Consider the following 16,854-nt stretch of genomic DNA (forward strand, 5'->3'; position numbering starts at 1 on the left):
AAATGATCCTCTCTGGAAATACCCCTAACTGGATTTCCCCATTCCTCTATAAACATTCTTTATATGGCTTTTATTATAATTAGATTTTGCTAGGTTTTCCCTTTGTGTCTACACATTACGAGTACTTCACGTTTTTATAAAAAAGAGAGAGAAAAAAAAAACGTTTTGTGGTCCCTGGCGTATGTAATTCAATTGAAATGGTTTCTTTTTGCATTTAAACTTGGCATTCAATAACAAAGAAACCCAATAGATACCAATAAAGTAAATCAAAAAATTCGTTTCCTTATAAGGTAAGTTCATCTTCTTTGGCCTTTTGTCCTTGCTTCGATCTTCCCCATCTGCTTCCATCTACGTCCCTCCCTTCTTCCTAAGCCTTCTTGCTACTCCTCCGTCTAGTTGTTTTGTAACTATTTATATTACTTAAGTTTTGTGCTTGTCTTTTTTCGTTTTTTGTCTTATTAGATTTAGTTGGACTGCTTAGCTGGCTGTGATCCATTTTTAGTTGTTCTTGTTCTTTGTTTTGTTTAGTTTTTTTTTGTTATATTGAACCCATTTTTGAGTATTTGTTCCTTGAATTTCAGTTTTGTGTTTGTTTGTGGCTAACTACAGGTAGTAGATAAGTAGATATAGTATCCGTTTAGTTAGTATTTCGTTGAAGTACGCATGTGTATGTGTGGCGTGTATCTGTATGTGTATCTGTGTGTGGGTGTGCCTTAGTGCGCTAATTACAATACGAGACCTATCGATGTTATCGATAGCCTTAGCCATAGCGATTGCGATAGCAGTAAGTTCGGGGATAAGTTTCTGAGTACAGTTACGTCGTCTTTTGCTGCTAAGTAAGTTGTCGCTACGAAACGCTCTATTGGTGCCTGCTGTTAGGGTTAACTTCTCTACTGACTATACTTGCTGGCTACTCTGAATTGAGTGACTGATTTGGCCTGATTCTAGGACCTGCAACTGCAACTGTCTCGGTTCGTTTTCTTTAGTTTAGCATTAGGCTAGAGCAACAAGTAGATCGATGGGTAAACAAATGAAGAAAAAGTTTAACAAAACAAACCTAACTATCTGTTCCTTTGTTTAGATTTTTTAGATTTTCTTTGGTTTGGTTTTCGCTTAAGAGATACATTTAAAGAGCTTTAAGCTTACGGCTTGAGTTTCGGTTTCGATTTCGAAATTGATCTAGAACTGCACTAATCTACTTAAGTGTTAGAGTTGCCTTTCTTATATCGAAATAGTTCTCAATTAGGGATCGTGTATGATGAATCAGATGAGCACGGGATGGCGATGGGGACGGAAACGGGGGACAAAGACAGCAAGCGTGAGATTAGGCAAACGAAACCGAAGGGGAGAGTGTTTTTCTGGGGGTAAAAATCGCATAGTATTGGGACTAGGCATCTAGTCTAAGTTTTAGATAGGTTTGACTAACGCTTAGATAGGCTCAACAGCACAAACTGAGGGTTTTTCAACAAGTAAATCGCTAATCTATGCATATTATAAGCTCTATATATAGATATATATGTATGTATGTTTGTTTTTTATGTGTGTGTTTGTGTGTATGTGTATGCATGTAATGTACGTATGTGTTGTAGGCATGTGTGTGCCTTTTGAAATGGTTGCCCTTTCTATTTCAAAACATTTGTCCGAATCGATTAGTATTTAAAACGTTTCTTAAATAGTTTTCTATATCAGTTATTAAAGCTTTCGGTTTTCATTAGACTAGTTCATATATATATATCAATATATATGTATATATAACTATGTATATTTCTGTGTGTATATATATATATACGTACTTAAAATATATATGTATGTATATGTTCCATAGTCTCTAATAATAAGAGGTATATACATTTTTATAGAGAGAGCCCGTCCCTGCCGCAATGTTCCAGAAACAAAAACTGATCGATCGGTACACCTATGTATACGGTGAAAAAATGGTAAATTCTAATATTGAGATATAGATACAGACACTGAAAAAACATGCTCGTGATGGCATGGACGTTTTTTAGGACGGTTTAATGTGGGAATCATCATCTGGCTCGCACGCACGCACGCAGACACTAATTTCTCAATCATCCATCAATCAAGCACTCAAACACCTATATACATAGTACTTATTAGTACCTTCTTATTAATCTAAGTCCTAGCAAAATGAAGCAAGAATGGCAATAAAATAACGCCTGAAATCGGCAGATCAAAATCCCACTAGAATTGGTTTCTCTGAGAGTTCTCCTAGCATTATCCACTGAGAAATAAGCGGACTGAAATCGTTGAGATATAAATTTCCCAGTGGTTTGTTCTTTTGCCAGGTTTCGTAGTCGGCAATCAAAAATAAACGAAAGCGAAACCATATAGAGCTGATGCTGGAACACGGGTGGAGGAACTCTCTGACTATTTTGTGTGTTGTTGTTGGTTTAGTTGTAGTTTTTACTTTAAATCTACTTGGAAATATATATAGTATATATATATCCTATTTGAATGTTTTACTTTATATATGTATACTATATTTGGGTTTCTTTCTTCTTTAGTTTCCATTTTGGGGGATCGTTAAGGCTAAACATACAATATAGAATATAGATCTATATTTCCTCTTTAGTTTGTATATCGAAGTGTATATATATATATGTATATATATATATATGGGTTTTATATATATATTTAGTTCTTGTACCATTGTAATACTGTCCGAATTGCTTATGGGTTGTCCTCGTCCAGTGTTGTGGCTGCTATGGGATTGGATACGGAAGGTGTTCTCTGGTTAGGGTATGGGGGGATATTTGGTCGCGGTTATAGTTCTCAGAGCTTGTCTTTATCACGATCGATGCTCATTGCTTTGAAGATGCCACGTCCGATGCCGTAACGCAGGTTGAATTGGTCCAGACTGGAAGCCCTCGGCCGCTGGCTGCCACTCTGGATCCCGCTGCCACTCGATGTGGGTCCAGCTCCTGTTGCGGGCGCCTCACCAGCCAAGCCGCTGGTGCCGCTACCAATGGGGCCGCCGGAGCCTCTGGCCAACTGCTCGTCCATGTCCGTCTCGCTGAACTCCGTTTCGGTGTCACTGAACTTGCGGCGCCGACGCAGGAACGTGCTGCAGTGTTTCAGGTCGCCCAGATTGTCGGATAGTGAGTGTCCGCGCTTGCGCTCCTGCCGCTCCATCTCGGCGGCCAGCATTCGCACCTCCCAATCGTTGTTCCCGGTCCCACTGGCGGTAAGCTCTTCATCCGCCTCGGCCTCTGCTTCCGCTTCCGCTTCTTCTTCATCCTCGTCGTCCTCCTCTTCCGCAATGTTCAGCTTACTCGACGAGGAGCTCGAGCTGGAGCTCTCACCAATGTCCAGAATCACGCTATCCGAGAGCCGTGTGAGGTTGCCCGTTACGTCCGAGACCACCATGCCACTGGGTTTGCTACCGTCCGCCCCACTGAACCTGCCATCGCCAGCGGCTCCACTCCACTCGCGATATCCTCTGCTGCTGCTGCGTCCATTCCCCTGCCCCGTATAGAAGCTGGGATGGCTCTGGGCATGCCGTGTGCTCAGCGTGCCCGGCCCGCTGTAGTAGCTGCTGGGACAGTTCAGAGCATTGGCCGAAGCGGCATGATGCCGACTCGGTCCTGGGCCGGGTGATATACTGCGTCGGCCGCCCTGAATCGGAGGCGAAGAGGTAAACACCGTGTCCAGGGAATCCCCGCGCTGTAAGTGGGATGAGAACCGTTTAGATACAATATTCAATGCGAAAGTGCGAGCACTCACCATGAAGAGAAGCTCTGCGGAGGAGCCCGAACTACTGTTCTCCTCTTCCGCCGGCTCATCGTCGTCCACCGAGATCTGCGAGAGCTTCTCCCGCTTCTGCCGGCGGGCTATAGCGAGGACTGAGGATGGAACCGCAGCCGAGGATGAAGCTGTTGAAGAAGACTTCTGCTCGATGGATCGCAGCTTCAGCTGGAGCTGGGCAATGATGGCATCGCGACGGCGCACCTCCCCGGCCATGCTCGAGAACTGCGTCTCGAATTTCGAGTGCATTTCGTTCATGTGCGTCTTGATCACGTGATTGATGCCGCTGAGTATCTGATTGAAGTAGTCCTGCGCTTCTGGAAATCCTTGAAGAGCAAAACATCAAACCGTTATTAGCACCAAAAGACAACAGGATCGGGATAAAGGGGGTACAGTAGTGTCTGGCGAACATGAGTCTTGCTGGGGTCAGAGGACTTTCAAAATAGTATTAGTTATCAGGCTGTGAGTATCAAAGCATTGCGGCACTACATATTGTACTTATGGCTACACATGTGTATATACTTCTCTGAGTTCGGACTTTATCGTAATCGCATCATAATATATACATACGCAGTTGTTAGTTATTTACACGCATTCCAATAAAAGTAACAGTAACAGACGCATTGCGTCTCCGTCGCAATCAACCAAAAGTTCAGCTCAGGTTTCAATATACATATATATGTATATATATGTACATATTTGTTGGGTTGCGTGAAAGGGCTGATTGTTTACAAGGAGCATTAGCTAAGTGTTAGGTTAGGTTATGTTACATGCTTCAGCGAGTGAGAGTACCAATATGGCAGCTTTTTCATTCCATAGCGTTCCCAAAGCGTGCGAGCGTGACTGTACGTTGATCAGCTGAAATATTTGGCTCAGATCTGTGCATAGCTGTATTTCGTGTACTTAACCAAAGTTGCAGAAACTTAAATGTGTTTCAGATCTCTTAAACTATATTTACAACCATTGGTAACTCCTTCAAAATTTGCTGAATGGGAAGCTCTTACACCATCATGTGATGAAAGGGACTTATGCTACATTTACAGAAAGGTTCAATACATATATTCTATAAGTAAATTTTTCAATATAAATTAAGGACATATGCATATATATGTAAAAGGAGAGCAGGCGATTCGTAAATTTAAACTTAAAGATGAAATAAGAGAAAAATTGCACAACTTTACTCCAGGGGTTTAAAATATTCGATATTTACGATTCAGTGATAGTTCTTTAAGCAGGGATCATTAAATTGTTTAAATTATAACAGTGGAATTAATATTCGTTAAGCTTCGCTCAAAATGCGCTTCCTCCATGCAATAATTTTTAATAAATCAGTTAAATGCAACGGCGAGGCGGGGAGGAATATAGATAGATATACTTAAAACAGAGACAGGAGATTGTATGTAGCTTGAAGAAGAGAAGAAGGATAGCAAAGCATAGGAGAGAAGTAGAGCAGGAGAGCTTGTTGTTGTTGAGGTCTCTGTGTGTGCGTTACCACTCCGCAACAGACATGCACAGGTGTGTTTGTGTGTGTAAAGGGGAATAGACGGACAGTACAATATAGAGTTTAGTGGACATAGAGAAAGATAGATAGACAGATAGATAGTTTGCCAAAAGTACAGTTGTGTGTCGGTTGGGGTTGAAAGCGTTGCGTTGGTTGCTCTAGTTCACACATGTCTGCTTGTTGTACGAGTAATTGCTGTTGTTGTAGCTGATGTTGATTTGTGTGGAGGTGGAAAACGGATTAGATCTGAAGCAGATATATTTACCTTCGGGCCTGGGCCCCTGGCTGCCACCAGCCAACGCATTGTTCGTGGTGGAGGTGGTGGTGTTCTGTCTGAGCTGCAAATTCAAATTCAAATCTGTGGATGTTGTGGATTGAGCATGAAATTCGGTATTCTGTGAGAGTATCTGATTCGATTTCGATGACACCGACGACGACGAGCATTCGACGACATATGAGGTCGATGCTGCTGCCGCTGTTGCTGCTGCTCCAGCTGATGATAATGATAAGAGTGATGATGAGGCCGCTGCTCCTAAGGCTGACGACGTTGAGGCGCTGCCAACGCCAGCAACGAGTCCGCCAATGCCGTCGCTATCACTGCCCTCCAATACAGGTGGAGGTGGGAACTGGAGATGAGGTTGCGGCTGCGGCTGAGACTGACTCTGGGGCTGCAGCTCGAACGCGAAACTCTCTTGAGGCGAATTCGTTGGCGTTACCAACGTCAACGTCGGCGACCATATGTGTGTCTCGGAAACCGGAAGTGGAACCGCAACCGGAATCGGAAACGGATACATCGGATTAGAAGAGAAAGCTGCGGTACCCATACCGCTACCGCTACCATTAGACGAATTTTTACCGTTACCGTTAGCGGTACCGTTACCGTTACCGTTACTCGGACTTAACGCGATCGCGTGCTGCGAATGTTGCGAATGGGCCACGCCGGAAGCGCCGCCAAAGGCAGCGAACTGACCTTCCTCTTTGGCACTGGCGGGCGGGCTAGAAAGAGTTGAATGGAACGTTACACTCTTCAAGAGCTTACTGTGCCTAGCCACGTACCCTTCCAAGGTCGGCTCCGCCAGCAGCACTCTCGACGCGTGCGCGTGCGCCGTGGCTGTGACTGTGGCAGTCGCCTCGTCTTGGGCATCACCTCCGCCGATGCCGCCGCCGCTGCCGTTGCCGCTGCCACCGCTTCCGCCATTGGGACCACCGCCCTTCTGCAGCTTCTTGAGTATGCTCTTTAGCTTCCGACGCTCGACGGTTTCATTCGATTCCGGGCTGAGGGGCAGCGGCACGTACTGCATCTGTCCATGCCGGGAGTTGCCGGTGTCCGATGCTGATGCAGAGGCCGATGCCGAGGCGGATGTATTGGTCGATATTGATGTGGAACTGGTGGTGGACTCGTAGGCACTGAGAAACTGTGAGTAGATTCCGGAGGTATCGCTGTAGCAGCGATAGAGCGACTCCGTGATGGGCAGATTCCCTCCCTGGTCGGACTTGGAGCAGTCCAGGCTAAAGCTGCGCGTCTGTAGGGCCTTCTCCAGCTCCGCTAGTTTCTGCCGCTCGTTGAGGATTTTCAGCCGCTTGACAAACGGCAGGCCACTGTACTCCGGCGACAGGTCGAACACGCTCTGGTAGAACTTTCGGCGCGGCTCAGCCAGTTCTCCATCCGGCAGCTGCTGCTCGGGCTTCTGCAGGCGTAGGCACTCCCGCTTGGTGCTCGCCTGGCTGGCCGAAGAGCTGGTGTTGCTGGTAGAGTCATGAGCGTGGCCATGACCATGGGCGTGTCGGGGCGATCTGGAGCTGCTCCTGGCACTGTGGTGACGCGGACGGGACAGGGACTGGGACTGGGCCTGGGCGGTGGCCTCCATCTGCTGCGGAATGTTGCTCAGCGAGTAGTTTTTCAGGGGCGTGGCTAGGTCGTCCGGCGAGCAGTTGGTGAGGCTCGTGTAGCTGGAGGACATGAGCGTCGCTAGCTTCAGTTTGGACCAGGGCTTGGAGATGGGCGTGCCGTCAGTGTCCGTGTCTGATTGCATGGGAGTGTTGAGCTTGTAGGACGGCTTGGTCACCTTCTTCGATATCGTGGCTATGGCCAGGGCTTGGCCAGGTCCTACTCCCCCTCCCAATCCCACACCCCCCGATGCTTTTTCCTCCGCTAAGATCGCTGGTGGTAGGGGCAACGTTGAAGCATGCTTGGCAATCAGAGCCAGCGACTTGGGGGGCTCCTTCTTGGCTATCGCTCCGGTACTGGGACCCGGCGAGGATCCACTTGCCCCGCCGCCCTGTATCTGCTGTATCTTCTGTTTGAAGGAGACCTTCATGATGGGCTTGATCTGGGCGACTGTCAGCAGCTGACTTCCCGAGGGGAGTCCTGTTCCCAATCCTGCTGCGGCTGCTGTCGCTCCTCCGAAGTCAATCTTGCTGCTGATGCTGGGAGGCGTCTTGACCTGACAGGTCAGTAAGGGCAAAGGGGCAGGAATACCAAAAGGCAGGGAAAGAAAAAGAGTTATAAATGTTAGTGAGGGCTCAAAAAGTGGCTAATGGTCTTGGATTGTTTGTCTGAGTTCTGGTTGGGGGTTGGTTTATCGGGATCTATGTTTTGATCAGGGTTTGGTTTTTTTTTAAGCTTTACCATTACGAGGCCGGAATCGCCTCCGGCGTTCGCTTGCGGCTCGTTCTTAATTTTCAACTGCTGCAATCGCTGGATCAGGGGAAAGCCTTCGTTGAACTCTCGTTCGGGCTCTTCCTGTATCGATTCCTGCGGCGATAACGTACACGTTACATGTGAGTGAGGTGGAGATTTCTGTGGTGGTGTGGACTTAACAGCTCGCTCTTCGCGATCCTAGTGCAAGACACATAAAGACACATACAAAACTACTTTTTAGGAGCCGGGGAATTAATTACATACAACACGAATTTTGGGTGATTCTCATAATTGGGCGGGCATTTTGGAAGCTAAACAAAACCAAAATAAAAGAAAAAAACCAGAAAATAATAGCCCTGCAACGCAAAAGCGTGGTGTGTACAAGGAAATTATGAATTATGTGGCATGTCAGTGAGTGTCTTCCTGTATCTGTATCTGTACCTATACCTACACCTGTATCTATTTTTATTTTGTTGTGGCCTGTTAAGTATTCGTGTAATAAGCACAAGCAGGAACGCAACTATGGGTATCATCCAGCCAAAAAAAAGTAATCAGAATGATAATGGTAGAGGACCTACCGATGAGTAATATCATACATACATCTTGTATTACGAAAATAGGTGGGAGCGTTAAATTATTGTTATTATTAAACTCCAATTTAGTTCATTTTATTTCAATAAGATTATATTTGGGATACTAAAAACGTATTTTTACCCCGAACGAGGTCATCCATAGTTTCCAGAACGCTGAAACCTCAGTTTTATTTGTTTTATTCGTTTAAACCTGAAGCTTTGGTTCATTTTCCTTTCCACAACGAAATTGATCAAGCAGTGCGTGACTGAAACCTGAACGTGCGGTTCGCTTTTTCTTGAAACTATCCAACAAGCAGTTTTGCGGCCAAACAGTTTATTTCCGCTTTCACAGGCAAGAGATCAAGCATCGTGACTCTAAAAGCAGTTCATAAAAAAAACCTTAAGCAGTTTATTTCCCCTTCACAAGACTCAGATCAAGCAGTGCGTTGCTGTAAGAAGTTTATGCACTAAACGTGAAGAAGTTCATTTCCCGTTCACAAGAGATATTAAGCAGTGTGTCGCTGAAACAAAATACATTACACAGACCCACTAAAGAAAATAAAGATGTCTGTCCGGAGAAGTTGGATGTCAATCTTCATATATTGGAATTCCGGATGCCAGAATAATAATTGCGGGGTAATATTTTTGGGGAGAACCTCTGTTGTCACTAAATTTGAAAACATTGAAATATAATGCAAACTAATAAATATCCCAATAATGCGGACTGTTCCCCTTAACATCAACTGCATAATGACTCGTTTTATTTCCTGCAATTGTTTCTTAATTGTTTGAAGCTTGGCTTGCATAACGTGCTGCTAATTACAAGAATGAAGATTAAGATAAAGCTAAAACATTGATTTGGGTGGAGTTTGGTTTTGATTTTGAAGGTGCACTAACAACTGCATTACAATGGAACACACATGAATGAGCAACTAGAAGTAATTGAGGAAGCGTCTCAGATACAACTGGATACAACTGGAACTGGTGTGTATCTGTAACTGTATCTGTATCTGCAACGTCTGTAACTGTATCTTTGGGTGTATGTATCTGTGGCTGTTTCTGTGGCTTTGTCTGTGCTGTTTTTCCATTTGTCAAGCTGTTCATTCAATGCGTTTGTTTTATTTGTGAAGAAAAACCATTTAAAGCTTGCTGGATGTGGGTGTGGGATGAGAATGTGTATGTGGATGAGGCATCATGAACCATTGCTGGCTGGGTGGCGAGTGGTGGGTGGTGAGAGAAAAAGTGAGTTGCGTGTGGTGGCTGTTTGGTGGTCAGTGGCATCTGGCGGTGGGAGGTGTGTCCTTACCTGCTTTTCCTTGAGCAGCCGCAAACGCTGCAGCAATGGGAGCCCGGCCCCAATCGGACTGGGGGTCTTGTCGTGCAGCTCGTCCTTGGCATCGGCGGTGTCTGCGTCCTTCTCGTCCGAGCGTACGCGAGACATGCGCTTCAGCATGATCTTGCTGCCGCGGGGCGAGGTGTTGTGCAGCGGTTGCATCTCCAGCGACTCGTCGCTCTTCCGGGAGGTTCTGCCCATGAGAGAGAAATTAGGGAGTAACTTCGTTTGGTGCTGTGGTAAATCCCACCTGGACTTCTTCAGCACATTACGAAAACCCTTCACATCGTGCTTCAGCTTGTCCACAATCTTCTTGGATGCACTGTTCTCGCTGCTATCGCTCTGGTGCACCTGTCCCTGGTGATGGGCCTGATGGTGGTGCGGATGGGCCGCCGCATAGGCCGCGTTCTCCTTTTCGAGCGCCGCCTTCGCGTACTTCTTGTTCACGCAACGCACCTCCATGAGACGCTTGCGTCCGAGAGTCTGGAGGATCTCTTGCGCATCCGGATAGTCCTTCATGGCTGCCAGAACATCCTCGCGAGAAAGCGAAAAGAGCTCCGAGTAGCCCACAGAACGAACGTCCGCAGTGCGCCTTTGGTATAGATGATTCATGAGTCAAAATATCATCAAGGATTCCTCAATTGTACCACTCACTTGTTTAGCCCGTCCAGATTGAGGATGCCGATCTCGCCGAAAAAATCGCCAGCCTTCATTGTTGTCAGCACCTTGCCCGTTTCGCTGAGCACCTCCAGGATTCCATCGGCGATGATAAACATCTCGCGGGCCACCTCACCCTTGCGGCAGATGGAGTCGCCAGGCGTAAAGATGTAAGCCTTCATTTTTAGCACGAGATCGTGCAGAAACTCCGGCTGGCACTCTTGGAATATGGTCACCTTCTTCAGCACACTCAGGTTCACGTGTAAGGCCAATTCGGTTTTCAGTTTGTCGGGCAGCAGGCCCAAAGCTGTGTTGATGTCGCCACCACCCTGTATTCGCCCCCGCGACCAGCTGTAGTCGTACCATCGCAGCACGCGACGCTTCATCCCACCCGGTACCTGAAAGCACACGGATCGATATCAGTAGGAGGGAGGCTCGAAGGGAAGTGTGAACGGAATAATGAAGCTACCTTGTGATGCCTCATGTAGGTCTTGGCCCCATCCAGCAAACGTTCGAACTCCAGACGATTCGCATTCCGATTCGTTATCACATTGCCCACTTGGCCAACAATTGTCGCGAAGATAAAAACACCAATCAAATAACTGACGATCGTAAAAATATATCTGCGAAAGAGAAGATCAGCCGATCAGATATCAATCAGTTAGCATAACGGAATATATATAGGAGAGTATCATATGCGTATAAGAGAGAGAGAGAGAGAAATCGAAAAAAGGATGATGATATTTATTTCACCAAAAAAATGAGGCCCATCTGAACCTTCATAATTTCTCTGTCTCTCATTCATATAATATTCATATACACACTTTATTGGCAAGATCAATCAAAGTTTTCGAAAGCTGAATGCAGTGGAAAATTGTTGTATTTATGTTTGCAAAGTATTTTTCTACATTTTGGCGATGCAAATAAATATCAATGAAATTGTTCTAGGCTGTCGCACGCTTTCGAAAACTTCGATGTCAATGTTTGAAGAGAATGCAACAGATCAGTCAGAATTAGAACTAGAACACCAAGGAAGACGAATCGGTGGACAGCCCCCAAAACAAATTGCATGATATTTGATACGATTTGATTGACTTTGCTTAGAGTATAGATGTGATTTAGATGAATTTTAGTTGATGATCATACCCATAGCTAGAGCCAAACTGAAGCAGGCGTGATTTAATGCCACGTCTAGGTATTGATCTTGGGCCGTCCACCGAAAAGTTCGGTCTGATTTGTACATTCGGTGCATTTAAAGAAAAATTCGAAATGAGAGCAGAACCCGGAAGAACATAACCCAACCCCCGATCAGAATTTATGTCTTTCGACTGGCATGGTATGCCATGGTATACTATTTGATCGCTGCCGTACTCACTCTGCATTCGTCTCGGGCGTCGGCAGGTCCCCGATGGTGGTCAGCGTCAGGGTGGACCAGTAGAGGCTGCCCAGATACTTCCGCGTGAGGGTGGCATAGTCACCCGGCCTATACGGATACACCCAATCACCCTGGAACATATGACGCAAAACCGGACGGTTAATCACTGAGAGGAGCGCGAATGGCAATGCCAATGCCAGGGTCTTGCACTCACCTGGAAACCCTCCGCCTCTGAGAGTAAAAAATAGAAGCAACCGAACCAATGTGCCAATATTAACAGGATATGAATTAGGTTAACAACGCGCCATAAATTTGGCCAAACTGTTCTACTCTCTACGATGTAATAAAATCTCACAGATCGATAAACCTTCAAAAGGAAATGGAAAACAGCAAAATGAGATTAACATGTGCCCCAATGTTTTCGCCTCGGCTCTGTGCGGGTGCGGAACTCACTTTAAAAAAGCGCGTAAAACGCAAAAGCGGATGGGTGCCCATCTTGAGCTGCAGCAGATCCAATGGTATCAGCGCTATCATGTCGAAGATGAAGTCACGCGAGTGAACGTAGTGGCAGGCCAGCTTCCTGTCATCATATACCTGGAAAAGGAAGGGTGCGGTTAGAGGGGTTATTTTTATTAAGGGTCCGGAGTAAAGGTCCGCTCACCATTAGGCCCTGCTCCAGATAGCCTGTGCGTAATTGAACTATTATATCTAAGATAAATACAACATCTGTCATCGAATCGCAGATAAGCCAAAAGGTAGGCACAGCTTGCTGTCCGTCCGAAATTAGAAAGCAGATAATTAGTGAATTAAAAATAGAGAAACAAAAAATCATCCCTTTCGGTTTAAAGTGGTCAAGGGCAATTATTCAAGGCCCCATCCGGGCGGTAGTTGACAATTGCCAGGGGAAAGGCCTGTCCAGGCAACGGTAGCCACAACTGCGGGCCTTTGTGGCCAGGATAAAGGTCAGCTTAAGACCCGACTTTTGTTTGCCATAGTCATAGTCGTAGCCACCTCTAATCTGATGACAAACACCAGCTAACTGGGCCATAAACAAACATTTGCCCAGGCCTGGCTGCGTGTCTTATAATTGAGTCATTACAAGCCAAAGAGCGGGAACAAACAGATAAAAAACGGATAACTTTTCACCACCCCCAGCGCCACTCACACGGTTGGTGAAGTAACTACGGAATACCCTTCGTCCGACATCTTCCATGGACTGCGACCAAGTCCACTGGCTGTGGAAATGTACCCCCCACTCTAGAGGGGGCAGCGACCGGGACAGCGGGGCAACTCGCATTACACAAAACTCTTTAAGCGTAATGACAAAAGGGTGTTGGCTTTCACAAAGGCGAACAAAGGTCTGTCTGGACCACCTTTAGAAGGTTGACTGATGGATCTGAGGGCTGGGGGAGTGGCAAAAAGGGAAGAGTACTGAATGGAGAACTGAATGGGGATTGTAAAGGTAAAGGTATCTGTCTGATGTGACAGATAAGACTCACCTGCAGTTCAGGAAAGCTCTGCCTCACAATTAGGGTCCATAGATTATATAGAACACATACAGTTACCATCATTAGCCAATAGAAGTAAAAATTTTCATCTGGATTAACAACGGATCGTCGTTTCTGCAGATAGCGTCGTCTACGTTTAACACTTTTGTCGACGTCACCAGAGGCACTTTCTGAACCCGTATCTTCAACAGTTTCCTGCAAAGCCCCATGTTTAGTATTTATCCTCCAATTAATGGCATACTCGTAATGTGTGTGTGTGTGCGACCCGCGAGCGGTGTATCTCACCTGTGTTTCGGGTATCTGTCTAGTCGAGAAACGCTTCAAGAAGGAGTCTTCGCGCTTGAGCGGTGGTTTTTTCTGTATCGCCGACGAGATCTGCACGGTGGTGCGTAGCTTCATCCAGCGCTGGTTCGATCGTGTCCTGTTTGGCGTAGGAGTGAGAGAGCATACAATTAGGATCATAAAACGATATCCCCCCTAGGGTTCGCGATAGGGATTGTCTCACACATCGAACTACAGTAGCTAAGAAACGGAAATGAGCTACGAGTACGAGTACCTCTAGGAGGCGAAGGGCGCAACTGAAGGGGCATTCCAACTAAGCGTGCGCTCACGTTACGTTAAGGTGCTGGAAGTGCGAGGAACGCACACATACATATTCATACGCATTCACTTACGGGTACGTAACACGAGACATCAAACACTTACGCTATGCTATTGCTGATGACGGAGTACGGTTACAGATACGGATATGATACAGGTTCGGTTACGGCTACGGCTACGGCTACGGATACTTAGTGGCAAGGCAAACATTCAAACGGTTAGGAGGTGGGAGAACCCAAAAGGCCGTAACGTAAAGGCACGCAACATTAACGTACGGCAAGGGCAACGGCAACGGCAACGGCAATGGTAACGGTAACGATAGCTGTAACGGTAACGCTAACAGTAAGATGAAACGGAAACACAACGAACAAAACACGCAACAAGCAAGGAGAGGGAAAACAGTGGATCAAGTAGGATGTAGGATACAGATGGATGGCGCAGTAGAGGAAGCAGGCATGCAAAAGTTAGAGAATCGCAGATTTGATAGATAAAAGATAAAAGATTAAACATTATAGATTGAATGTCTGTGAGTGCAGATAGCAAAGGCATTCCACGGAAATCAAATCAAACCAGAGGAAATAGCAATCAGAGACGTTATGCAATCCACAGGAAGAAATTAACAAGAAAATTGCAATTGGAAAATATTTCTGAGAAGCAGCAGCGGCAGCGCGAGGCAGAGACAGACAGAGAGCGAAAGACTGAGAGAGAAATGGGGTATAGTGGGGGCTGGGCGGAAGTTGGGAAAAGCTGGGGGAAAGGGAAATTTGAGGCAAGCGGCCAACAACTTTTCGCTCCCGATATAAATAGCACTTATTGTACGAGTACGAATAGCTGTGGGAAAATGTGTGCTGCAAAGCTGTCGGCCAGGTGAATTGTTAGGCAGGCTTCGTGTTCGCAGCACTTTTACCCTTCAGCGGAAATCCAATGAAACTGAAAACTTTATTTCTCAATTAAAAAACTAAAAAGCTGACAAGAAAGGAAGCTAGGCTAGCTACGGCATGCCGAGGCTTCGTATACCCTTGCAAGGTCGGAAAAATCTTTGAACAATGTTCTTTAGCAGGTGCCAGAGGGAATCAACTGGAATGTTTGTAAACGTAAGCCAAGTTACTCCACATTGTTTTTCAAGCTATTAAGTTAACAACATTGAGGACTTGTACAAGAATTACTACAACTTTGAGAGCAACTATGGAATCTGAAAGTACTAGCTATTCTCGAATGATTATTTTGCCCTTAAGATAAACAATTGTCAGTGGCTTTCACTTGTCCACAAGTAGTTCCATTATAGCAGACAGTCAGACAACACACTGATTGCAGAGCCTGCCGTTTGATTGAAAAACTATTCCCTGCAAGGGCATTACTGTGCACTATCTACAGACTCGATCTAGGACTAGCCTACAACTACTTGGGATACTTGGGGGGAATCGGAGCTTTCGGGTAGGGATTGACGGGGTTTGGGTGAGGTTTTACCACTTTAAACTTTTGCTCAAGCCGCTCAAGGTCGCCATTCAATCGTCTGTTCTGCTATTGCATGATGTACACAATTTATTTTTCTATATACGATATACGAGTATATACATGGCCTATGTACATTCAAATTTGATTTCTTGCTGATTGGTTAATTGTTTGTGTTCGCTTAATTTATGCACAGTTTAATATTCTCATTCAGCATAGCAAATGCCAAGCTACGGAATAAATGTATATCGTTTTATGTTTAAGGTTTGCATTGTATTATTTATGGTTTTTTTTTTGGTTTTTGGTTTTTGCATTTGCATTTGGTTTTGGTTTTGGTTAATCGTTGGCTGGTTTTCTACGCTTTTGTTGTACTATTTACAGCGTTGGCTAAGTGATTACGCATACGTCATGTGGTACGATGAGGTACGAGAAAAGAAAGCGATTGGTAGCAATGCAGTTGGCTAAACGAAAGATAAATCAAAGGAAAACTATGATAGCTATAGGTGTGGTTGCCAAGTATCAGTATTTGTGTGTGGTATTTGGTGTGGTTCTTTCTGTGTGTGTTTTGGGTGTTTTCTGTTGTCTTAGGCTTTATACAAGGTGTGGTTCTGGTTCTTGGTCTGGTTCTGGTTCTGGTGCTGGTTGAGAGGAGTTTTCGGCTCTGGAGAAAGGGGTTGGCTCGTCGCTACCAAATGGCGCCCCACCAAAAACCCTACTCTCAATATATGTATATTCTTGTATATATATCTTGGTTTTCTTTTGTTGCCTATTCAAAATGCAAAGCGCGCACATGCCGATCATCATCATCATCATCATAATCATCATCATCAGCAGCATCATTATCATAATCCATAAAGTATAACCAAATGAAAAGAATGAACAAAGCTTAGCTGTGTCTATTCTATATGTGTATGTCTATGTGTGAGTGTGTATATGGCTTCGTTTGTCTATATGTGTGTGTTTTGCATTGGTTTTTGCGTTTGTGTTTGTGTTTGTATGTGTGCAGAGACAAAACCGACAAAAATCATAAGGAACACAAGAAAATAAACTTACCAATCGGAATCTGGATCTGAAGCTCCATCTCCGATACGCGATTTCCTAAACGAGTTTCCAAAGTTTTTCATTTTTGGTTTGTTTCTTCGTATTTTTGGTTTTTGTTTAACATATATTTTTGTTTGTTTTTTTTTATCGTATCATTTTCATTTTTTTATGTTTTGTATTATTTTGTTTGTAATGTTTTGAGGCAAAGTGAGAGAGAATTCAATAGAAATAGATTGGCACAGAGAGACAGACAGATAGATAGATATATATATATATAGATAGAGAGAGTGAATGAGAGAGAGAGAGAGAGACACACACACAGAAAGGGACAGAGAAATATACACCCAAGCCCGCAATCCATTTGGCGGACTTGTTTGACTTGGCCCTTGGCTGATATGCGGGCCCC

General features: G+C 45.1%; 1 protein-coding gene across 10 annotated transcripts in view; it reads right to left on the reverse strand.

Moving 5' to 3' along the window:
* Positions 1–2,520: 2,520 nt before the first annotated feature.
* Positions 2,521–16,854, reverse strand: part of LOC6901814 (serine-rich adhesin for platelets-like) — a 51,332-nt gene continuing 36,998 nt past the window's right edge. For 3 of the 10 annotated variants that reach the window (XM_015186666.2, XM_033382535.1, XM_033382536.1), the window contains exons 5-21: positions 16,461–16,544; positions 13,641–13,776; positions 13,347–13,550; positions 12,509–12,616; positions 12,301–12,441; positions 12,062–12,214; positions 11,848–11,978; positions 11,619–11,702; positions 10,942–11,095; positions 10,470–10,870; positions 10,066–10,407; positions 9,789–10,008; positions 7,899–8,108; positions 6,326–7,713; positions 5,535–6,265; positions 3,748–4,094; positions 2,521–3,687 (exon numbers count right to left, since the gene is read on the reverse strand). In XM_015186666.2, the coding sequence (XP_015042152.2) occupies positions 2,797–3,687; positions 3,748–4,094; positions 5,535–6,265; positions 6,326–7,713; positions 7,899–8,108; positions 9,789–10,008; positions 10,066–10,407; positions 10,470–10,870; positions 10,942–11,095; positions 11,619–11,702; positions 11,848–11,978; positions 12,062–12,214; positions 12,301–12,441; positions 12,509–12,616; positions 13,347–13,550; positions 13,641–13,776; positions 16,461–16,544 (5,725 nt within the window). In that variant the 3' untranslated portion in view covers positions 2,521–2,796. Of the gene's footprint in view, positions 3,688–3,747; positions 4,095–5,534; positions 6,266–6,325; positions 7,714–7,898; positions 8,109–9,788; positions 10,009–10,065; positions 10,408–10,469; positions 10,871–10,941; positions 11,096–11,618; positions 11,703–11,847; positions 11,979–12,061; positions 12,215–12,300; positions 12,442–12,508; positions 12,617–13,346; positions 13,551–13,640; positions 13,777–16,460; positions 16,676–16,854 lie in introns of those variants that run through there. The other 7 variants (XM_033382539.1, XM_033382537.1, XM_033382538.1 and 4 more) reach the window with 7 other exon arrangements.

The sequence above is a fragment of the Drosophila pseudoobscura genome, chromosome X (genome assembly GCF_009870125.1).
Source record: "Drosophila pseudoobscura strain MV-25-SWS-2005 chromosome X, UCI_Dpse_MV25, whole genome shotgun sequence".
NCBI lineage: Eukaryota > Metazoa > Arthropoda > Insecta > Diptera > Drosophilidae > Drosophila > Drosophila pseudoobscura.